Below are 25723 nucleotides of genomic sequence, written 5' to 3' on the forward strand. Positions count from 1 at the left end.
TTAAAAGCCTTTGTTAATCTGCTAGTAACTGTTACAGTCGGGTTGTTGGTTGCGATTTTCCAGAAATTAAAATGTTTACCACTATGAACACAACAAGCATGTACATATCTGAAAATCACCCCCTTCATGTTCTAACAGTAGAACATCACGTTCTTCACCTTCTCTTTCAAGGCCGGTAAAGGCCGAACTGATGATCCATTGGCTGCGCGCGTGCTTCGCGCTTTACCATTTTCAGAGGCCTCGGGTTCAATGTAGAATCGAGCTCGGTAGGCTGCTAGATGAGCATAATATGCAGGGGGCACTGCATAAAGTAAAAAACAGATTGTTTTCATGCTGTTGCAAAATTCTAGCAAACTCCCCAAGCCAAAGAAAGTAATTCAAATGGTTTCTATGAAGTTTTCCTTCAATTTGTCACAAAACAGTGCAAATGTGTTCAAGCATGCTATGAGGATATGTAAGTTGAAGATTAGAAGTTACCAACTGAAACAGATCGCGTGCACCGAGCATACCTGCGATAAAGTGAATCCGTTTATAGCAACAAAGATGACTGATATAGCATCGAAACAAGTTGAGATTCTTACGTGTAACAGAGGTTGTTCGTTAGAGACTGGATTTCATCTGCAGTGAAGTTATTCTCATCCCAGAGGACATGATAATGAGCAGGTCTACTTGTCCCCTGTAGATTTCCAGTTTCGATTTAAAAACATATTAAGACTGACATGAAGTGCTAGTAGACTTGCAGTAGCATGCCAACCAAAAATCCACAAATCTTATGCTAAAGTACCAGTTTCTAATTTGAAACCACTAAGGCGTAGAATTTAAGATTGGATTCCATACCTGGATTCCGGCATGGCTACACAGATAGAAGTCGAACTCTGTCGGATGACAGATCTTGGAATCCACCACAGTACCTACATTTGGAAACTTCAAGTAGATATTCATCTTTAACATTTTAATTAACCAAACCGTGAACCTGGGAAAGAATACGATGCATAAGCATTTACCAGGTAAAATATTTCCACTCTTGTCAGTGCTGCTTCTGTCATTGTGATTGTTGGCAAACAACCTAGTATGATGCCTCTTCTGAACTACTATGAATGTAACTGGAGGTTGGTAAGTGGGTTCCAGTGATGCACAGGCCTGGACATTAACACAGTATTAGCCTTTACGATAAAGACGGTAAACCGGCACTGAATGTCTTTATGTATAACTAACCTTTCTTATGGCGTCGAGTTCATATAGGAGAACCTGGTAGAATTGGCCTTCACTCACACCATCTCTACACAAATTTTTAGCAACATTAGAAAAACCTTGAACTATTAGAGTAGCTTGAAGCTTAGCTATTACTCAAGTCTAAACAGCAACCTAATAGCAAATAATTTTGATATCCAATCAAATGTAAATAATCTTATCAAGATGAAACTGTAAATTTTCTAATCATTTTAGGGTGTACCTGTAAAAGATTATCCTCAGCGGCTTTTGACCAGTCGCCTTTTTAAATGCAAGTAAGAGCTCCCTGCATTTCCAATTAAGTTAATAAATTTACTTCAGTATATATGCAGTTGCTATCTCACTTGGGATCGAGTAAGTGCTGCAAATTATGGTGCTTTGACTCTTCATTTCTTGAGACATCCGTGGCCGACGTATATAATATGCATATACACAACACACACTCTAAACCTTAAATTTGTAAAAAATGCATCCACAATTTGAACTTAATGGAAATGAGTTAATGCAGCAAAATAGTTCAAACTTGAAACACTTGTCTCAAAATTAGCAGGCAGTTCGTTCATATACGATCATGCTGAAGAGGACCAAGATTACCAGCTGGCTAGAACTTTGAATTATGGATTTCAATTATAAGATTGGACAATAAATGATTTAATGACGAGCTACCTCAATCGCGATGATAAAATCTTGAATGAACAAACCTGATCATGCCTCCAGCAACTGTTCCTCGTTGTGGATCCTGCCAAGTCTTGAATAGATCTTGAATAAGTTCTTGCCTATGAGGCTGGGCACATACCAGGCCAGCATACTTTGTCACTTCTGGCCAGTCTTGTGAGGCCACAACCTGTATTTCAGAAATCGTGAAAAGGCTATAGTGTAGACAGATATTATCAGCTTTTAAAATACAGGATTTCACTTACAGCAGCTATTGACGGACTGCGGTCCTCTCCGGACTCTGGATGAGTTACATCAGCTCCAAATATTATCGTTGGAATGTCACTAACCAAAGGAATTCTCCAGCTTAAAGCATCTAAGAGCACAGTATTTCTTCCTCCCATCTTAAAAATTATGAAAAAAAGTATAAATATTATGTTTTATTAAGACAAAAAAACATAATTTATAACAGACCTTGACGTTTATTTTAAGTGACAGATTTGCCAAGTACTGTCTGCTAATCTTGAAGACATGCTTCGTTAGGCAGCATTGAGAAATCAAACCCAGATCAGTTTCACAAATTCGTTTAAGATCACCTGAATGCAGAACAAATCGTTCTTAGTATAGACTAAAGCTGCATGTCTCATCAGCTGAGAGGGCTTCGGTTTAAACCAAGTGAATGAATTAGAGCTTGAGAATGGAATGCAAAACTTGATGCTCAAAATGTTAATTCTTTACTTTCTTATGCAGGAAAAATTATTATTTTTACTTTAAGATTATGTTTTATATAGTTGCAAGAAGGGGCATACCATATAAGGAACCATTGTTGTCCGGAAGAATGGCAATGAGTAATTCCATTTCTTTTCCTTCAAGTTTGTTTGCAGCAGCATGATATACATATTTCAGTGCCTTCTTAACTTGATCTGGTCTTGCTGAATATATAGGAATTACAGGGTCTCGTTCGAATTCCTGTATTTAATAACCAAATTTATCAAAGATTCAAGCACAGAAAGGTGCCTATTCGAAGTAGTTCAAGAGATGAATTATAGAACTGAGTTTAGTGAAACAAAGGTTAGGAAAATTCACCATGCCAGATATTTGGCACATCTGAACTAACTCCTGACAAAAACCATGTGCAGTGCTCTCTTGAACATTTCGTGAGAAGTTGATACAAGCCCAGTATCTTACAGTGCTTCCATTTATCACTTTCTGCGGCAAGCCAACAAAGAATTGCCTTTTCTTTAGAAAGAAGTAACGTGCAGTTGATATACAATGATGCCATTTCTGGTGAAAGTCTAGGTTACTTTCACCCCTTTATATAGACTAACCTTGTTCATCATATTCCACTGACCAACTTGGGGCAAATGTTCTTTTTCTTTTCCATTGTCACTATACTTCAGCTTTAAAAGAAACAAGAGAAAGGGCAGAAGATTTTAAACAGTTAGAAGTTGAATTGAATAGATCATGTAAAGAATTGAAAGTGGCTGTACAGAGGGAGAAAAATGACTAAAGAGTGATTTCAACATTACCCATGGGGCAGGAAGAACCCGAGCCTCAATTGATGCAAGTTTGCTGCTTATATTGATGCCAAACTCTTTTGCATAAGGATCATGATCATAATCATTCTGTTGAATTGTCTGTAAAGATACCAAATAACAGTCAGACCGATTCCATCCCCAGCTAAAGAAAACATGCACTTTCCAAGTTTGTTGAAATGATTATCATCCAATGTGTTCCGTTGAATGTAGCGAAACAACAAAGGGAGGATGGAAAGATGGATGTAATATTGACATAGACCCATGATTTCCAAACAATAAAACTAATGGCAGCCTTTACATCGAATCAGTTTCATATTCATCAGTTTATATGAACAAGACAGAAAATACTCCAAGGAGCTGTGTTTAGGACCTGTAAGATGTCCAATTCTTGTTCATGTGGTCTTTGGCATGAAACTTTCAGCAGAGAAGTAATCTGTTTCTCATTCAGCCCTTTAGTGTATCTCTGTCCTTCAACTATCTTGCAAGCCTGTGATAAGATAGATATATATTACATTAGATGGAACTCTAAATGCTTCATGCAAAGCTTAAAGAGAATTGGGCTATACGTACCTCCATAGGCAAATAATTCACCTTCTTCTCATTTCCTACTTGAAGACAAGGTAAGTGTGCATATCTAATGGTATATCCATACATCTCTTGAAAGTACTCAACAACTGATTTCATGTTCATGTGCTCATCAAGTGGGAAACTGATGAAAGAAAAACATAGAAGTTAATTTCCAGGAAAAAGTCTGGAAGAAGCAAAGACAAACTATCAAATCTAAGAAATAGGAGTTCAAGTTCAAGAAGTATATATACACACATTAGCTCCCTTGTTGGCTGAGTTGTTAACCCCGAAACTCGGTATTTTCTGCGTACATTTCCTCTGTGAGTCACTTCCACTTTTACACCTCTAAGTGCTTTCTTAACCTATAGAACATGGCCAAAAACATAAATTTGCAAGACTTAGAAAAGGATTGATTTAACTTACATCATGTTAATGCAGTTAGAAGAAACTAGGAAATGTTGCTGCAGCAGTCAGTAATTCAGTATTTGACATCTTGTTTTTTCTTGTCGTTAGCCATAACAGAAACCAGATTTTTCATGTCATTAAGTTTTGCAATCTGTGTTATAAATACAACAGTGTTTCAATGTGAAAGATACAGAACCTATGTATGATTTTCCAAGAATGCCAAATGTGATAATATAAATGCATTTCAAACAGTGGAGCCACCGAGAGCCACACAGGTATGAAATACCTTGACACGATCTGCATCTGACATTGGCCTTGAATAGACATCTTTACCCAAAATTTGAGCAACAAAATCAATTACAGGTAGTGGTTCGAAGAAGGCAATCGTTGACATATCTAACACAAAATCAGATATTAGTGTAAAAGTTGGCTGATAAAGCAATGACTCGACCAAATGAAAATGTCTAGAAGGTTGTTTTTACCAATATTCAGTGACAATCCCATCTGTGTAGGCCTTATACTCTGGTAGAAGCCACGCCATGATTCTACACCCCCGCCCAATGCTTGTGGTTTCTTGATATTAGGAGAATAAAGGAACCTTCCAACTGATAAGTACCTGCACTCATCAAATTAATCAAAGAGTACTGAAAAGTTAGAATCCGCTGCCAATGGCGTGAGTGAAACTGAACAACAGGTTAGAACAAATAAGATTGCTACCTTTGAGCCACGAGTTCCCTTAACACAGTATCAATAATGTTAAGGGCTCCTTGAGGGGTGTCAACTTGTTTCCCAGATAGAAGGTTGCGCAATTGTGCCATACTAGCGACAGCTACAAACTTTATAGTCACTTTAAATTCTCTTTTCCTGATTAAATAGCCATATATGCATCGAAATTCTTAGTAGTTTGAAAACTGATAATTGGATTAAGGACACAAGTAGTATGAATGAATTACCAAACACTGCCTGTTTCTTCATCTTCCTCAGTCAATATTACAGTGAACACCTTAGACGTAAAAGGCAGTGATCCAGCAGTATATAGGTTTTTCCTTCCATCATAAACAGGAAGCTTCATCCCCAAGTCGCTGTTTCTATAAAGTTTAACCAGCTCTGTCATGATAGCCTTGTCCAGTTTACGAGAAGCAACTTCTGGGTTTATATCTACCTGTTCCAAAGAAACATTATACGATAATTATAATTATCACATTTCAGTCTCAGCTTTTCCAATTCAACCTAGTTTACTATTGTACTTACTCTATAATGACTCAAGTCAGATCCTGGTATCTCAGCAAGAAAATGGTTGGCTTTAACGATACACTTGATTCCCACCTGGCCATACCCAGGTCTTCTATGGAACATAAGGCTCTTGCATGGAGTAGAACCCGTGCTTGGCTCAAGCTTCCCATCTTGTAACCTATCTACTTTATACCCTCGGCCTCTTCTTCCATTTCTCCTTCCAGAACTCTTCTTCCCGTCTTCAAATCTTTCCCCGCTTTTGATGATCATTTGGGGTGATTTCTTCTGATTCATGGAACCCTTTACAGGTTCCCTTGACACCACATAGTTCTCCTTGAGGTCTCTCATTTGCATGTGAGGCATTTCTGTAAGAACAAACAAATATTCACCAATTTGTTGATTTAAAAGTAAAGTGTTATATCTCAATGAGAGCACTAGAAAGTGAGAAAAAAAAGTAAAGGAAAAAAATGGATTGCTGCACCAAAAGACGAGAGAGAGATAACAAAGTGATATCTAAAAAGACTAAATTCGAAAGGTAATGACATAACATTGTACACATTTTCTGCAAGAATCTTACTACAACGGATTTGTTTTCAGAAACTGGTGCAAACAACTGGGAAAACACACACACACGAAGCAGTGCAACGGTTGCAGCAATTTAAAAAGAGAAGAAAGAGAGGATAAATATAAATATATTTATATATATGTAGGCATCAAATCTCGACTAGTCTATATAGCTCTCTCAGTATATTCTCTTGAATACAATGACCGAAAAAGACATGCAAACATGCATAAAAGCAAGAATCCAGGACACAAAGATTCAGAAATCGTCAACAAAAGAACCAAAGAATTGCAAAAGTGAAGAAAGAAATTCAAGAACACCCCATTTGTCTATCCATAAAGTTCGTGCAAAAGCATTTAATCATATATGTACCATGCATCCATGAACCCAAAGTTAATATCTTGTGTATGATTTCCCATTTCTTCCCTCACAAGGAGTCAACTTTTGAAGGAAAGAAAAAAAAAGAGAAAAAAGGATTTTGGAACAAAGTTGAGCGAGGAAGATGGACCACAGTTTTAACACATATCCATAGATAGCCACATTGAAAGCCTGTAGCTGTGGCGCCTTGTGGTCCATTAGCAGCGGCAGTGCCGTTGAAGGCTGCAGTTTTTCTCCAACTTCTTTGCAGGACAGCTTGTAATCTAGCATGTTATACGCTACTTTTTGTTTTTCAAAGAGGGGAGGCATAAAGGAACTTTAACTCATCCCAAAGCCCACCAACAGCGACTAAACATTAAAGGACTCGACAACCCACACAGTCATTTCAACAGCGGCAATAGAGTCGCAAACACAGCACAAGACAACACAACAGATAGGAAAATCAGCGCCTCAAATGTGATAAACATCCAAATCAATTTAAGACTTAAAAATAACCGGGAGATATTGATAAAAAAACACTCTTGCAAACGGCTTTTACTTTGCACTTAAGTAGATTTGGTGGTTGTTTAATAATCGGACACATTGTATTGTTCTGAAATCTCTTTTTCCACTTATGCGTTGGGATACGTTTAGCTGCAATCTGTCAGCTGGTACCGTTTTAAAGGCAGAGGGGGGGGGGCACTGCAGGGAAAGGGATCCTTTTTTAAGCTTAGACAAAGAGGACGAAGAGGGTAAATTTCAATACTTACCAACCGTGGGATTATTACAGGACATGAAGAACAATCAAATGATACGTCCCTTTCAAATTTAGTGGATAATGGAACTGGTCCGACCTCCCCAGTTTGGTATTTGATTAGACTTGGGCTCAAATCAATTGGCCCATTATGGCAAAACAATATTCTACACAAATACCCCTTTGCATTCACACCTGTATGTATATATATATATATCTAAGACTCGATGTTTTTTCTTTTTCTTTTCTGATAGACACTTTAGTGTTAAATTGCTGAATGAGCTTTACATTTGTAAAAAAAAAAATCGTTGCAAAAGTTTTTATTTGGTTTGGTTCTTGTAAATAATTTTTTATAAAATATTTCTATTTTAAAAATATTAATCGAAAGCATTTTTGTTTTTTATTTGATTTGGGATCTATGTTGACATGATGTATAGCCAATATGGTCGAGTTTAAGACACAGACATGTCCATGAAATGATAAGAAGAGATAAAGATTAAATACCAAAAGACAAAATACTCAAAAGCTACTCATCACCATCACAACCCACTAACGAACCCTTTATGATTATTAGTTTTTTATAATAATCGATTTTTTCAAAAAAAAAATATTCAAATTTATATTCAGAACATTACTAATCATTTATTTTGAATAAATAAATATACTTTTTAGCCAGAAAAAAAAAAAGAAATATGAACCCAAAAGAAGCCATAAGCCAATAACCCCTTCACAACACAATTAATTATTTATTTATATATATAATAACAATCATGAAATGTATCTATATTTATATGTGTGAATATGTGATTGTGAAGTAGCTAGATTTATAACTCATTGAGTTGGAGATAAAAAAAAATCTATTGATTGATTTAAAGTGATTTATTCTCATTTCGATGACTTGAGTTCGATAAAGGTATTCATGGGATGGGACGATATCGTGATAGTTTAAGATATTTAAAAAGACAGTCGAACTCAAAATATTTAAGAACAACACGTAGATACTACTAAACTTTAATTATATCAAATATTTCATGTATTAATTTAGTCCATTTATGCATATAACGACTTTAAAGGATAGTTCGAACCCAACTCCAAGTAAACTTTCTGCCTTACCCTTAACCTAGAGGGAAATCTAACTTGGAAGTGTCAGATTAGTCTTAAATGGCATAGATAATGGATAATAATGTGTGTGTATGTGTGTGTGTGTTTTTTTTTTTTGGGGGGGGGGGGGGGGGTTTGTTAGGTAAAGGGAGAGTTTCATAGCAGATCGTAGTAGTGAATGAAGAGAGAGAGAGAGGGGAGTGTGAATCTGGGAACGAACCTTTTGCTTTTACGTTTCCTTTATAGAAACACCACGTTAAAAATAAATGCGGTTATTTCTTCATCAGCTTTCTCAACAACTACGATTTCCAGCTTCCATACTCTGCAATATAAGAATATATACACATTTTAAAGTGGCGGTTCAATTAATGGGGACATAAATAAAGCAAAGATCTCAACAGTATCTGCACTGGCCCCCCCCCCACCCTGCACTGCTGCGGCTATATGTAGCTACCCTAAATGCAAAAACAAGAACAGAAGCCGGGTTTTGGTTTGGTTTGGTTTGGTTTGGCTTGGTTGTTTTGTTAGTACTATAATCTTTGCTCAGATATCAAAATTCAGAAAGATATAGATTTTGGGTAAGCCGATGAAATGTTGACAATTGGAATCCCTACTGACGAGCGTTGGTGGTGGGTAACTTCTTGTAGGGATTTTGTGAGCATTTTAGGTAAGTGATCACCTATATAAAAAATACAATAAATGGACAAAAGGAGAGATTTTTCTGCATGATATTAAAGCAAAACTGCAGATATATATGGACATCATTGAACTACAGAAGCTGTCAAAAGCAAGAGATAAATTATCACTAATGTGCATGGTTGATGAACCAGAACGATAACCATAATAGCAATAAAGAGAGAAAATCCAAACCCATTGCAGAGAACAAACCTCGATCTTAAATTCACAAGAGAAATCCTAACCTAGTTGAAACTTGAAACCTTGAAGGATAAAAACTCCAGGAAAGGGGAAGAGGGTGTTTTTTATTATTCTTCTTCCTGCAAATGATGAAATTTAAAACTGTTGCTGAAAAAGAAAGAATGTCTTTGTTGGAAAACGAAGTTGCACGAATATACTAGGAAACCCGAAGCAAGGTGTATGAATAAAGATCATGGGGAGTCGAGTATTTTAGGGAAACCAGAAATGGTTCTTCCTCTGAGGAATAACTTACCATTATTATTATTATCATCAGTATCAGTACCATTTTTTATAATGATTATCAGCTTTACTTCCATCAACGAACACACACCAGCTTTAAGAAAAGGAACTTTATAAGGGAAAGAGTGTGGGAAATAACTTTGTGAGATGGATTCAATGTGCTTTTTAAGCTTTAATTTTTTTTTTCATTTTATAGTTTACAACTTACAGAACATGAAAGCGTGCAACTGATAAAAACTGATAAGATTTTTTTTTACACTTAAATTACAGCAAAAGAGAAATGAGCTTTGAATACTAAAATCAATACGCGAAAAAGCTAACGTTTAAACTTTAACTAGTTTAAAAAATAACCAAAAACGAAAAAGAAATCAACTAAAGGTGTGAGATTCCATACTCTGATACTGATAAAGCAAAGATAAGCAAGAGGCAAAGGCAATGAATGGCTTTCAGTGCTTTTCCAAGCAGCAGGTTTTATTATATATATAACTGATTACGGAAGAAATATGGTTTGAATAATTGATTGAAACAGAGAGACCGGGTGTCGAGTTCCGGCGATGGGTTGGCGGTGGCCGGAAATCAAGATTCCGGTGGAAGAAAATGAGGTGATGTATGTGAGGGAGAAAGGAGTGCTAATTGTTAAAGCAAAAGCTAGGAGCTTTGAAAAAGGAGTGAAGGCAGGCTCTGGGTTCTCCTTTCGAGGTCCTCATATACTACATTACTGGTGCTTCAAAATTATATTCCTACTTTTCATATAATAAACTATTTAATTTTTAATGCTATATATAATTGCGCACAAAATCTTATATTAATGAACTTAACATTATGAAATTGAGAATTTCCAAATTTTAAAAAATATAATTATATTATATGTTTAATATTTATTAATATACTAAATAATTAATTCGGTCTGAACTATATATTGGTAGTTGAAGTGAATAGTATGATTGATTTGCTTGAATGACAAATAACTACCAACAAGAAGTAATTCCGTAATATAATTTGAATAAAGTTTTGGCAATTTTTCCGATACATCATCAGTGATCGGTATATTTATCGATCTAACATCGATCAGATTATATTTCCCGATCTAACACCCGTAGCAGTAAAGCGCGCCCCCTGAATCGCGTTTGATTTGGCGCCACGTGGGTATAGCCCACCCTCTGTCCCGCGATATACGGTGATCTGGCGTCACGTTGATATAGTGCCGCTATACATGGGTATCTGACACGTGAGGTATAGCGCGGTGCAGGGGGCACGCTATACCCCTAAATACCAATCCCTTCACATCCCATCCTCCTTATAAATACCCCCATCCTCAATCACTTTTATCACACCAAATTCTCTCAAATTCTTTAAATTTCTCTCAAATACTATATCTTTTTAAGGTATATTTTATAATATTTTTACTATTATGTATTTACTTTATTTAATATTTTACTAATATAATTCTTTTGTAGATATATAATGAATGGCAGTCTACTTCGCTCGGATGAAAATCATATATCTCTACACTTTGTTGATAAGATAACATTTTAACGTTTTAATTTAATTTAAATTATTAGTAATATTTAGTTGATTTATTTAATGCATGATTATTAGATTAAGAATTAAATATCTCGACACTTTGCTGATACAGTAACATTTTAATGTTTTAATTTAATTTAAATTATTAGTAATAATTAGTTGATTTATTTAATGCATGATTATTAAATTAAGAATTAAATATCTCGACACTTTGCTGATACGATAATATTTTAACGTTTTTATTTAATTTAAATAATTAATAATAATTAGTTGATTTATTTAATGCATGATTATTAGAGTAAGAATTAATTTTTGTAATTATTTATTTTTAGGAGAATGATCGTGTATTAGATCATTTTATTAGGAATCTAAAGTTAGTGATAACCAGCCGTGTTTTGCCGTATTTAGTAGAGGCTAGATTCGGTTACATAGGTAGATATCAGGGCCACTGTAAGATAGAGCCATACCTGATTTCTGCCTTAGTAGAACGGTAGAGGCAGGAGACCCACACATTTCATCTTCCGTGCGGAGAGTGCACGATCACGCTTGAGGATGTTTCTATGCACCTGGGGCTTCCGGTGGATGGAGATGTGATATCGGGGATAGCTTCCTATTCTTGGACTACTTTGTGTCGGGATAGTCTAAGACGTGTCCCGGAAAATTTTATCGGAGGTAGGATACCGTTAAATTGGATAGATGCATTTTCGGGAGTTGAGCGCAGACGCCTCTGAGGATGAGGTTAAGATGTATGCACGGGCATGCATACTGCAGTTGATAGAAGGGTTGCTGATGCAGGACAAATCGTGCAACCTAGTTCACTGCATGTGGTTGCGACATCTTAGCGACTTTCGTCTCGTCGGATCATTCAGTTGGGGCTCGACAGTTTTGGCTTTGCTGCACAGGGAGATGTGTGGAGCCACTGACTACATATGTAATACTATCGGCGGATGTCTCCTGCTGCTGCAGTCTTGGGCATAGTATCGATTGCCCTTTTTATGTTCTGTTGTGAAGAACCCATTCGTATTTCCACTACTTCTGAGGTAATTATAAAACTGATTTTGTATATTAATAATTTTATACAGCGTATAACAATTTTTTTCCTTGAATAGGTGGTCTACTGATAGGAAAAATCATCAGGAGCTACCTGATGATTTAGAAAAAATTAGGGTGCTAATCGATCAGAAGGCTGGCACACATGTATGAATTTTAATGTTTAAAAATCGATTTTAGATTATAGTTATATAATTAGATTATTATTTTGATAAAAATTATATATTATTTGTTTTAGTTTGAATGGGTGCCATATTCTACTGATGATGTGAGGGCGGTGATCCCACCTGAGTTGAGGGGTCAATCAGATGTTTGGATAGCGATGATCCCTCTTATCTGTTATGCGACCGTCGAGTGACACTCCATTGATCGCGTGCTCCGGCAGTTTGGTTGTTTTCAACCAATTCCGGAAGCACCTCGCAATATGGATGAGTTGCATAGCATAGATAGATGCGACAAGACAGATACAGATTGGCTGGTGAGGCAACATGAGTGGGTCGTGTTGTGGGAGGATCGACATCGGCGCCTTCCACGTAGAGAGCCCATTTTTACTGACTTCTTGATGTATGTTGAGGATTATTATGAGTGGTTCAACAGCAACGGGAAATCGTTTCTACTTCCCGATGATGCATGAGGGCAGACCTTTCCACGACATTCACCGACACAGCACCATCGTCCCCCGACTCGTAGACGGAGAGCAAGTGCTTCCGGTTCATCCTCAGCTGCACCATAGGGACCTTCACAGCAGCCACCGCAGCCATATATGATGCCGCAGCCATATATGATGCCGCCATCGCCTTTCCATTACCAGATACTGTCGTCGCCGCCTTTACCTGGTTTTATAACACCGCCACCGCAACCGTCACAGATGATCCCTCCTTGAGGCTATTATGGGTCTATGTTTGCAGATCCGACTTGAGGTTTATATGTTGGATATTTGGCGGGTTCAGCCTCATCACCCATGGCCGCAGCACAGACACCTCCTGTACAGTTTTCATACTCAGCGATGTCTAGGTTTTCCCAGTTTTCGTAGGCTGGTGGGATAGTCAGTCATACACCTCCAGGGTCCTTATTCTATGGAGGTGCTTCATCGTCATCAGCTCCTCATCAACCTAATGTACCTGCTCAGGACGACGACAACGACGATGACGACGACGATGACAACGAGGAGTCAGAACCAGTGATATGAAGAAATCCTCCTCGAGACCGACAGCCACCGCCCTGCGGAACACATTCGCGACGCAAGCATCGATAGATTTTTTTTATATTTGTATTTACTTTATTTTGTTTAATTGTAATTTTTTATTATTTCTCATTTAATACTTACTTTATTTTGTTAAATTTGTTGGACTTTTTTTAATATATTTCAGTTATTTTTGTTTATTACCATTTAATATCAGTTATTGTAATTTGGTTATCATTTACCATTTAATTCTTATTGTAAGTTTGTTGTATTTAAATACCAAATTGTTATTAGTTTGATAAAATTTAATGATTGTGTTCGTTTTTTTAATCTTCATCAACGATTATCGAATGACATTAACTTGAAGTAAATGCAAATTAAAATACAAAAATTATTATTTGATAAACAAATACATCATTTCCTCATCAATTGTTACTTGATGACAACAAAAGTGGACATGTTTTTCTAGTGTGTCATGGGTTTCTACAATGGCCACATCTTCTGTCTTGTCTAGATCTTTTCGAATATCCATATCGCAATGAATTCGATTGGATTTTGGACGACCACGCTCCCTCAATAAACTCAGATTTGGTACAATCGGAAGCCAATCTTGAACCTCATCAGGGTCTTTGTCATTACCTATGGGGGGAAACTCAAATTCGTATACCTTAAAAACTTCAGATAGTAGGTATACGGGATCCACAAAATGGTTATAGTCTTGGCGTGTATGTGAGCAAGCTGCTATCACATGAGAGCATGGATACTTCAGAGCTTGAAAAAACCCGCAGTCGCACGTTCTGTCCCTTAGATTTACTCTTAACGACACAACTTCAATCCCTTGAAGAGGTCGCAACAACTCTGTGACACGAAACATTTCATGCCTTCTTGAGAAGCTTGTTACAGACATTCCATTTGATTCAACAAGTTTTTCTGTAGATCTGCAACTAATCTAGGGTAATAGACATGATCGTCTTGCATCCAGGTTTGAGCTTGTCCCCCGAACTTCGCAAAAAGCGCCCCCAAACGAAAATATGTAGTTTTTACCAAAGTCGCTACAGGTAAGTGACGTGCACCCTTTATGGTTAAATTGATTACCTCAGCCAAGTTGGTCGTCATGTGTCCATATCGATATCCACCATCATATGCGTTCGTCCATATTTCTTTATCGATGAGGCTGATGTAATCGTATCCTTCCTCGTTCTTCGCCCGCAAATCTTGAAGTATTGATTCAAACATTCGAGGAAGTAGTTCGTAACCTGATAAAAAAATGTATAACTTACTAACTTGTTTTCTTTGCAAAATTAAAATGATCAAAAAATGTATAACTTACTAACTTGCTTTCACTTACCCATGCTCACAATTAATTGACGCTCATCATTTTTCTTGTACATTCCATGATAGTTCGCAGCAATGTGTAGGAGACAATACCTATGTTGGACAAAGGGTGGTTGCCACATTGGACCCAAAGACTTCATTGCTGCTTTGATCCCAGCTCCGCGATCTGAAATGACACAAATTTTTCCCTCGTGATAACATGTGCACGTAAATTTCGGAGGAAAATAGCCCAAGAATCTGTATCTTATCCTTCGACAAGAGCAAAAGCAACTGGAAGAATGTTGCGATTGTCATCTTGGACAACTGCCAATAATAAAACTTGCTTGTATTTTCCATACAAGAAAGTCTCATCGATCTGGACCACAGGCTTGTAGTATTTGGCAGCATTAACGCACTGTGGGTAACTCCAAAAAACCCGGTAGAATTGGCATCGATCGCGAAGAACTCGATCATTATGGTATGCATAGGAGGTTTCGAAGTCCACAATTGTCCCAGGATTCAACGTCTGCACCAGCCTAAACCAGCCTGGAAGTTCGTTGTAAGATGTATCCCATTCGCCATGAAGTTTGACAATGACATTTTGTTTTGCCAACCAAGCTTTTTTATAGGAGACGATGTACCCATACTGCGATTGTATAGCTGAAATCAATACTGCAACAACTATATGAGAGCTTGTTTTTACCATGGGCATGATGGCTTGGCATATCACTTCAGAGTCCAAGTTGGGATGATCTTGGTTGACCCCTTCAGCACAACATGTGTGAGGATTGTTGTATACTGTTAGTTCCCATATGTTATTTTTCCTCTTCATTTTCGATACATGAACCATCCAATTGCATCCGTTTTCACGTCGAGCACATTAACATACATATTTTTCGGTCGTCGATCGGTTGACTCTGGACTGAACAGAATTACGGATATTGTAATTTTTACTAGCCATCATCGCTTCTTCATTGCTTGAAAATTCCATGCCTAAAGATAACTCACCATTATTTATTGATGAGTAATATCCATAGTCACCAAGATGAGGCATATCCGCAAATTCTGGCCCGTACATTGCACCATAAACAGCTTCATATATGTGTACAAGAGGGTCAGTTTGTGCTACATTTCTTGGAACTTCATCATCATCGGAATTGAATTGCGGTGATTCTGGGTGAATGAATAGTCCAGTCTCAACACCATCCACACCAGGCTCACGAAGCGGTTCTTCTGGTGGAGATGATGGTTCCTTCATGCTCTCCACATTTAGGTCGAAGAACCTACTACTACTTGCACGCCTTCCCCTTAAACTGGAAGGCATATCGACATTGAGATAAAAAAAGCTCGCAGTCGAATGCCTCTCCCTGGAGCTTAAAGCCATCGTGTCAAATGGAAACTGCACATATGGTTGCGTCAATGGCATCTCCATATGGTCAAAGAAATTTGCAGATGAATGTATTCCCCTTGAAATGGACGCGGTGTTTCCATACGGATTGTTCGTGGACCCACCTCGGTACATATCGTAAGGAGTTGCGGATGAATGTCTCCCCATTATGGCATTAAAATCATTACACATTACTGTAGTCGGGTTGTCAACTTGATCAACTTGTTCAGCCAGCCCATAGTGTGAGCTTAAAGATTGACCCCGAACAGCACGCACTTGAACAAAATATACATACATCTCAATAGCGGCGTCTGAATAATTACTTTGAGCTTCAACCATCATTTGAACATCATCATTGTTCGAAAGTTCGAACGATGTATTAGTTAATGGCAACAATGATGTTGGAAATCTGTACTGCAACGACGACATTCTTTTGTTACTTCCAACATGAATCTTCCTCGAAATCTTCGTTATCAGCTCCTCAAGAGTTATGTTCCTCTTGAATGATATTTTAACATGCTCATTTGATACGAAAACAACGCCGGTTTCATCTTCTCGAATTTCACCATCATAATAAACAATAGCTGAAAGTCGCGTCATTCTTTGAGTTTAAAAGTGCGGCAATATTATATCTGCAAAAAAATAACTTAAACAAACCTGATTAAATAAATTATATATGAACGAAAATATAACACAAAATGTTTTTTACACATCAACGTAAATAATTTAAATAATATAATTTTATATTATTACATGCACCGTAAAACTATTTCGTCGTATGTTCCCGCTTTTTAATTTTACAAACATAAAAATTAATTAAAAATAATTAGTATAATATTTTTTCAAATAATGATAATAAACAATAAGTATAATTAAAAAATTATAACAAAATTACCTTATAACGAAAAATCGCATGAACTTCTAAATCAAATATAAGAAGATTGCCAGAATTATTACTCGTTGACGGAATTGTTGTATTAATTTATAAAAGAGGAGGGATGCGAGGAGATGTGAGGAGAGATACGAGAACGGGAGGTATTTATAAACATATAAGGCGTGGTACATGCACCGCGTTATATGTAATTATTATATAGCGCGGATCAGGGACCGCGTTAAATATAATTTTGGTACGACGTATAGTGCGGCTACTGATCCACGCTATACCCCTACGTGACGTATAGCGCGGAGCAGGGGGCGTGCTATACCCCACGTGTAACCCAGTCAGCGTATAGCGCGGTACAGGGGGCGCGCTATACTTCACATGGCACCAAATCAGTATATAGTGCGATTTAGGGGGCGCGCTTTACTGCTACGGGTATTAAATCGGAAAATATAATCTGACCGGTGTTAGATCAGTATATATACTGATCACCGATGATTTTTGGGGAAAATCGCCTAAAGTTTTATCCTTTCAAATTTTATTAATTATTTATTATGAAATTATTATTATTATTAATTATTTATTATGAGATTATTATTATTAATTACTAATTATATTCCTTAATAGGGATGGCAACGGGTAGGATTCGGGCCGGGTATTGATCCCCCGTCCCCGTTTAAAAACCCATACCCATCCCCGCTTAAAAAATTGCGGGGATTTAAACGAGGATCCCCATCGGGTAATCAGAAAAAACCGCGAGGAAACGGGTATCCCTGTTTAACATAAACGGTTATTTAAACGGGTATCGGGCCGAGTATATATATATTTAAATTAAATATATAAATATTATATATATTTTTAATTTAATTTAAATTTATTAATATTATATATATATATATATATAATAATTATTTTTAATATATCTGGCCGGGTATCGGGGCGGGGATTACCAAACCCGTCCATATTCCCGTTTAGCATAAATGGTTTTCCTCCGTCTCCATCCCCCGTTTAGCATAAACGATTTTTTCCCGTCACCGTTTAATTTAATTTTTGATTTTTCCCGTCGGGTTCGGGTTTTTTTGTCATCTATATTCCTTAATTCAAGACTTTTTATACTCGTTTATTTTGTCCCCATTTTTCAATGTAAAGAAATTGAGATTTTAGGGGGATGTAACGAACTCAATTCTTTGAACCGATTTATTTGATTTAATGTCTGATATTAATTTGAATATGAATATTAAATTTGATCCGAAACTCGAGTCATATCTAATCGAATCATACTTGATCCAAAATTTAGCTGACTTAATATGGACTCATATCCAATTTCACCCGAACCAAAATGAATCCGAGTCGAAAATAATTCGAACTGAAAATAATTCAAACTGAAAGCAATCCGAATCAAATTTAACCCGAATCGAATTTAACCTGATTCAAAAGTAACCCAAACCGAAATTAATCTGAATTAAGTCTAAATAATAATATTAACAAACAAGAATACATTTTTTTTATAAGAATTGGACAATAATTCTATATATACTTGATTAGACTCATAACAACTTCAACCTGAATTGACATAATCCAAAGGTCGACACAAATCGAAAATCAACCAATAAGATATTAATCCGATTTGAAAATCAACCGATCCAATATTAACCAACCCAAACTCAACTGATCTGGTATTGATCCGAACTGAAAAACAACCGATCCGATAATCGGCTAACCCGAAAACTGACGCATCCGAAAATTGACTCGACCTGACTCGATTTATCGTACACTCGAACTAAATCTGAACTAGATCTGATCCGACCCGAGTAAAATTATACTGAATATAATCTATACCTGAAATAACCCAACTCAAAATGACCCGACCCAATCCTGATCCGAATTATCTGTTTTCCACCTCTATTCAAAGGTAACTTATACACATATGTCCCTTAGCTACTGGTTGGTTTTCCATCGCTAATTTTTACTGGGTTTCTCCTGAAAAGAACCAATCTAAAATACGTCATTTCTTTTTATGGTTACAAAAAATACATCATTTCCCAATATCGTCCAAAAATCAATTTAATCTCTAAAACAAGTTTTTTTTTTTGGGGACGAACTCGGTTATCATAGAAGTCTAGTTCTTCAATGATAAGATTAGTGTGGACTTTTGGGTTTGGAAAATTACTCAAACTTTGTATTCTTATAAAAAAATTAATTATTAACAATAACACAAATCCGCAAACGTTATAGGTGAACTCGTCCATAATTGATAATTGTATTCTAAAGAAAGTCCGTGAATTCCAACAAATTTACATATTAATTAACTATTTCATCAGGCAAACAAATGCAAAAGAAAAGTGTAATAAAGGTCCTACGAAAAGGTTGAAAAGCAGCTTGATTCCCCTGGAACCAAAGAATCAGGCAGGCAGGTCCGCCTGTAAAACGTTTTGCGATACCGAAAACTTCGCAACTCGTTGAACACAGCACAAACATGGCATTATCTGAAAAAGAAATCAGATGAAATGAATAGGGTTTCCAGGTCTACTCAAAGCTAAACAGAAAATGAAATTGGAATATAAATAATATGATGTCCAGTTTTATGATGACATATAACTGTTCCATCATCTGTAAAAGTTCGATAATGCAATTTGCTTTATGCAGCAGATCTGGATTGGGTTGCCACCAAATTAGTACTTTGCTACACACACTCGTATATATATTATATGACATATGATATGTATATGCGTATCTACATAACACCTTTTGACTAAAACAGGACATCAGATTCCATGAAACAAACACTAAAAAACATTGGTCGCTGGTAATACATGTGTGTGTGAAGTTTTTGTTCAACAGATATGTCAAAAATTCCAGACTCAAACTTTCACAATGTTCTTTGGAAAATATTACTGGCGCTTTACCATTGCATGTTAGACGACTCAAAAACAAAAGAGAGGAAGCGTTTGAGAATTGATGGACGGGTAGGAGCTGGTCAATCTGGGAATCGGGAGCTGCTGGATCTAGGGTCATGGCACGTGACATTTTTTGTAATATTAATTTGACATCTTCATGTTATTAATCTGAATGTGTGTATATATATATATATATATATCATGTAACCATAGGTGGAGAAAATAAAAATATTACATAATATTAACATCGGAATTGAACATAAAAGTGAAAAAAGGTTTTTTTACCAGCTCGTACCAAACGAACTTAGTGGTTAAGAGATTTATTATCATCTTTTGAGGTCCCGAGTTCAAGCATTGCATATGTCAATGGTGTGAGGTTTTTTTGTCAAATGATTATCTTTGAACATATACTACCTTATATTCACCTAAAATGTATCAAGAAATATTATCATTTTAAATAATATTAAATTTTAATATTTAGATTTAACAACCATAGTAATCTTTATTAGTAAGGGTGAGGTTCTAATATTAGAAGCTAAAAATTTTATTTCGTTATCATAATAAAAGAAAAACAAATTATAAGATTTTGGATAGGCTTAATATTCAAAAAGGTACCCAACGTATGCATCTTTTTCTAGTTTGGTGTCTAACTTTTTTTGGTCTAATTTGGGACGAACGTTTCCTTCCGTAATTCACTTTGGTGCTTGGCCGTGACGGGTCGTTGATGTGGGCCGTTAAATGCCACCTGGCATGGGTATAATAGTAAAAAAACAAAATTTCTAATTAAAATAATAACAAATTAATTAATTGAAATTGAAAATTTTTAAAAAAAGAGAGAAAAACTTATTTACCTTTAACCCTATGTAATTTTCCTTCTCTTCCCCTTCCTTCTCTTCCCCGTCAGTCTCTTCCCACTCTTCTCCACCCTTTTTCTGGAAAAAAAAAGGAAAATTATTGGTGCATTTCAGTTTCATTGTTGAAGAACTTCAAATGATAAGCATGGCATAATCTAATGCAAAACTAATTATGAACGCCTTTAAGATCAACCAAAATTCTAGAAGATTATGTAATAAATAAAAGAAAGACAATCCAAATCTATGAAAGAATTCAAAATGTAATTAAAAACAACAACAAAACCTGCCATATGTGCCACAAACAACTAAACCCAGATTGCCAAAAGAATTAACTTCAGCGATGCCATTGCCAACTGAGTCGAGCTTACGGTGAATTTGAACAAAAAACATCATACAGTAGGTGGTGGAACCAGCAATGAAGAAAAGAATGAGCAAGCCCATGATCCATCCAGTTCTCTTGAAAGCGTAAGGCATTCCTAAAACGCCGGCACCGACTATGGCTATAAAAACATTGGCCAATGTCTTTGGATACGACGATAATGGCTTCCGCTCGCCTATGAGAGACGTTTCTTCTCCCGACGGAGGAGACATCGATTTTCTCGAAGATGAGGATGAGATATTTTCTTTATCGTAAACCATGGCTGATTGATTCCTCGACCAAAACAAAGTTTGGGTTAATACATTCTTCTGCAAATGGAATTTGAATTTCTTTTGTGCGGAAATTTGAATACAAAATGTGTAGCCAGTGATCACAAAAACAAAGTATATTAATGAACTTAGGGTTCTTCAATTAAATTTAAGAAAAAGGGTGGAGAAGAATAAGGAGAGAGTGACGGGGAAGAGGGAAAATTACTTAGGGTTAAAGGTAAATAGGTTTTTCCCCCTTTTTTTTAATTTCAATTAATTAATTTGTTATTATTTTAATTACAAAATTCATTTTTGACTATTATACCTACGTCAGGTGGCATTTAATGTCCCAAATTAACTACCCGTCAAGGCAGGCACCAAAGTGAGTTACGAAATAAAATGCTCGTCCCAAATTGGACCAAAAAAAGTTAAATACCAAACTGGAAAAAGAGAGATACATTGAATACTTTTTTTTACTATTAAACCTTGTGGATATAATTTTATGTATAGATGTTCAACGGTTTATAAGAGCAGATGGAGTCAAAACGTGCATCTTTGTGTACGTTGATGTAATATATAGGGTATAGTAATATCCATCTTTTTTTTATATATAATTGATTGTTTTATTATCTAAAGAAGCATAAAATCTACCACAGTACAATCATTAGACAATAAAATAAATTAAAAGTATTAACTAGTAGAAAATAAGTATATATATCTCAACTGTACAAGCAATCAAAATAAATTATACTATAACTCAATCTATAAAATATTTAATATTGATTGATATATTAGATATTAATAATATTAATACGATAACTCGTATAATAATTTGTGTGTGATATATGCATGTTGACATGATATTATTTATTTATTTAAATCAAATCAATAAATAATCTAGAAACTATAACATGAAGTACATCTGCATACTATCACAACAATGCCAATAAAAACTTAACATTTTAATCGATATTTTCATTAATTCCTTTTAATTATTTAACTCCCTTTTAAAGTATTGAGGAATGAATTTGACTCTTTGTGAGAAGTTTAGTGTAATATCCCAAATTTTGGTCTAGTAAATAGAATGTAAAAATTTGAAAATTTGGGACTAAAGTATAAAGTTATAAAAGTTCAGGACTAAAAATATAAATTTTAATAAATGTAACACCATTGTCCCGTATATGGGGTAGAAGTGTCACATCAATCGTATAAAACATATTTTGTTCGAAAGTCGGTAAAATTTTGTTTTTATTTAAAATCGACATTAAAATAAGTAATTGCATTTAAAAACTATAATATAAAATATTCAAAATACTAATCATTCATCATACGATCAAAAGAGTTCAGACATATTCAAATCAAAGCATCAAAATAAAAATATATATACATGCCAACTATGAATATCAAAAACATCATAAAGAAGATGTACTGATTCTAGATGTCTGAACTGGTCTGCCAAAATATAGGATGTTCTGCCTGGCTCCCTACTCTGCTGACTTTGATTTCCATACGTGTGAATCAATCACATGTTAAGTATTCTACTTAGTGAGACAACTTATAATATAAATAACATATAAAATAAACAATTGTGTATAAAAACATCATTTAGACAAATCATGCATAAAATAATATAAGAATAACAAAAACAATTATTAAAAGGCTTTACTTAAACTATATCTTAAATTCATACTATTCTATTTCAATTCATATCATTGTCTATTGTACTATTATGAGAAATCTATGGTACGTGAGTAATATGAGTGAGGGCCCAATATACAGTCGAAACTGCTAATAATAGTAGTACTCGTAAAATGCAATAAGTTATGTCAATTGTACCATTGCTCTCACTTACATACAATTGTCTAATTAAAAATCATATATTATTTTGCATATTAAAATATTCATATGTTCGATTCAAATAAAATATCATAATTATTGTTTTGGGCAGTTCATACAAAAAACAATCATATACTATGAAATAAAACAACTTAATAAAATATATGTTCAATTACAACTGCTGATTCATCGCAAGTCTTCCTCGTATTATCTTATTAAAAAGCTAATTGTACTCACATGTTGCCTCACTACTCTATAATGCTACTATCGCTTTTCCTTTTACTTTGTACTACATCCTTCGTTTTTATTTCGTTTTACTCTTGGTTACGATCACATCTACACGTTAATCAATTTCCCATTTCAACAAAATTAGCAGAAATTTAACAATAAAGGATTCAAATTTCATATACAACACCATTGTCATGGTTGCCGTATCATGAACTAACGTAGTTCTTATCATACCAACATATTATCATCAAAAGACAACTCCTTGAATCAACCAAATTAATTATAGTAAAAAAAATATGAATCCGGTTCGCCATACTATTAATGTCTAAATGCAACTAACGAAACTAATTAATGCACTCCAAACGAAGCAGACTCGCAACACTTTAATATTCTTAAATAACTATAAAAACCTTATCTATCAATTTCCCTTTTTAACTAATTTTCTAAAATTTCAATTTAGTCACTAAATTGTACTATTTCACTTTATAGTGCAATTCTCACCAAATTCCACCAATCCAACTTAAATTCCACTAATTCAAAATATCCATATAAATTTTAAACCCAAATCTACATTCCTTCAAATTTTTATAGACTTTCGATTCGATCCGACTATATGAATATCTTTCCGATCTTTATCCTTTAATAAACTTTTATGCAAATTCCATATCAAAATTTTAAAACCACTATAATAATTTTATTATGCTGAAATACTTATTTACATACCCAAAATATAATTTTTGAAAATGTACATTTTTAGTCATTGAACTTTGACAATTTTATACTTTAGTCCCAAACTTTCAAATTTTTACATTCCATTTACTAGTCCAAAATTTGGGATATTATATTTAGAGTCAGATTTTACTCAAAAATAGCAATGTTCAAACTAAAAAATTGTAAATATTAAGAGTAAAATTTATCATATATTAATTCAATTTAAAGTCAAGACATGTAGTTAGATACATAAAATATTTAAAGTATTATTTACATTTGAAATTTCTAATGAAACTCAAACTTTGATAATTTTTTAATATATATATATATATATATATATATATATATATATATATTAAAATTGTGATAATATTATATTTGATAATTGCACTTTTATGGATTGTTTAATATGATATTGTATCTTGACACAACATCTAATGCGGTACGTATATTTTTGACAAAATATTCAATGCAGTACACTAACACTTAATTATCATTCCATGCATTATTACAGTACATATAATTTTTTTAGTAAACTACGGATTTAACACCTAAACTATCATTTTTGATATGTTGTAATATCTAAATTTTTAATTTTTTCAAAATAACATCTAACGTTTAGTTTATGTTTCATTTTAGTATCCCTCCATTAAAAAACTTAACGCGATTAGTACCTAAATTATCAGTTTTAGTCCGTTTTAGTACCTTAACTTTCATTTTTTTTTTCAAAACTCAACGTTAAATTTTGAACAAGTGTACTGAAATGAAACAAAAACTAAACTTTAAGCATGGTTTTGAAAAAAATGAAAGTTTATGTACTGAAACATACCAAATCTTATAGTTTAGGTACTAAACACATAATTCATCCTAAATTTTTATTGATTGTTTTGGCATTTATTAACCGTGCTAATCTAAATATCAATATACTACAACAATACTAGTTCAAAAATTTGGGTAAAGTACACAAATAGCCCCTCGACTGTAGGATACTATATTATTGAGTCTCTTTACTATTAAAAGTTACGAAATGATTCTTTGATCATAGGGAGTTACTTTGTTGAATCCCTTGACTTTATTTTTTATTTATATTTTGATTAAGCTAACGTGATTACAAAGTAGTATATGTTCTAAATACTATCAATCATTTGACAATGAACGTTCAATCACCTTGCTTGCAGTCATTGGTGCTCGAACTTTTGACCTTTAGGAACAAAAACAATTCATTTAACCACAGAGGTAAGTTGGTTTGTGTCCCATGACTTTAAAAGTTACAAAATGGTCACCGACTATTAATTATGTTTCAAACTCGTTTTTTTCTGTTAAAATTTTGACTACAGTCTGATCTGTACGTTAATTTGCTTACTAGAATATGATAAAATTTGATCTCATAATCTCAAATGATTATCATATCTCGGTCAATATGTTAACGCCAGCTCAGATGATCGTTACTTTTTTAACAGAAAAAACGAGTTTGGAACATAATGAATAGTTGAGTGGCCATTTTGCAATTTTTAATAGTCGAGAGACTCAACAAAATAACTCTCTATAGTTAGAGGACTATTTTGTAACTTTTAATAATCAATGACCCAATAAAGCAATATCCTTTAGTCAAGGATCATTTGTGTACTTTACCCAAGATATTCATTATAAAATCAATATATTTATTAGATATTTAA

At 34.7% G+C, this 25723-nt stretch overlaps 1 protein-coding gene across 5 annotated transcripts; it reads right to left on the reverse strand.

The window, feature by feature from the left end:
- Positions 1-24: 24 nt before the first annotated feature.
- Positions 25-23989, reverse strand: LOC120166500 (protein argonaute PNH1-like). Of its 5 annotated transcripts, XM_039175761.1 has the most exons (24): positions 23985-23989; positions 8622-8639; positions 5646-5992; positions 5348-5556; positions 5112-5258; positions 4877-5010; positions 4681-4790; positions 4245-4351; positions 3993-4131; positions 3793-3909; positions 3414-3521; positions 3213-3284; positions 2971-3093; positions 2694-2853; positions 2359-2480; positions 2151-2288; positions 1932-2074; positions 1454-1516; positions 1216-1279; positions 1005-1140; positions 838-911; positions 582-676; positions 478-509; positions 25-301 (listed from the first exon to the last, which is right to left on the reverse strand). In XM_039175761.1, exons 3-24 carry the CDS (start codon positions 5988-5990, stop codon positions 132-134), a joined length of 2808 nt encoding a protein of 935 aa, XP_039031692.1. In that variant the 5' UTR covers positions 5991-5992; positions 8622-8639; positions 23985-23989; the 3' UTR covers positions 25-131. The 5 variants fall into 5 exon arrangements, with proteins under 5 accessions (XP_039031692.1, XP_039031693.1, XP_039031691.1 ...); XM_039175762.1 differs by lacking the exons at positions 8622-8639; positions 23985-23989 and adding an exon at positions 6701-6832; XM_039175760.1 differs by lacking the exons at positions 8622-8639; positions 23985-23989 and adding an exon at positions 6562-6644.
- Between the last annotated feature and the right edge of the window lie 1734 nt (positions 23990-25723).

Source organism: Hibiscus syriacus, unplaced genomic scaffold (assembly GCF_006381635.1).
Source record: "Hibiscus syriacus cultivar Baekdansim isolate YM2019G1 unplaced genomic scaffold, ASM638163v2 tig00111640_pilon, whole genome shotgun sequence".
Lineage (NCBI taxonomy): Eukaryota > Viridiplantae > Streptophyta > Magnoliopsida > Malvales > Malvaceae > Hibiscus > Hibiscus syriacus.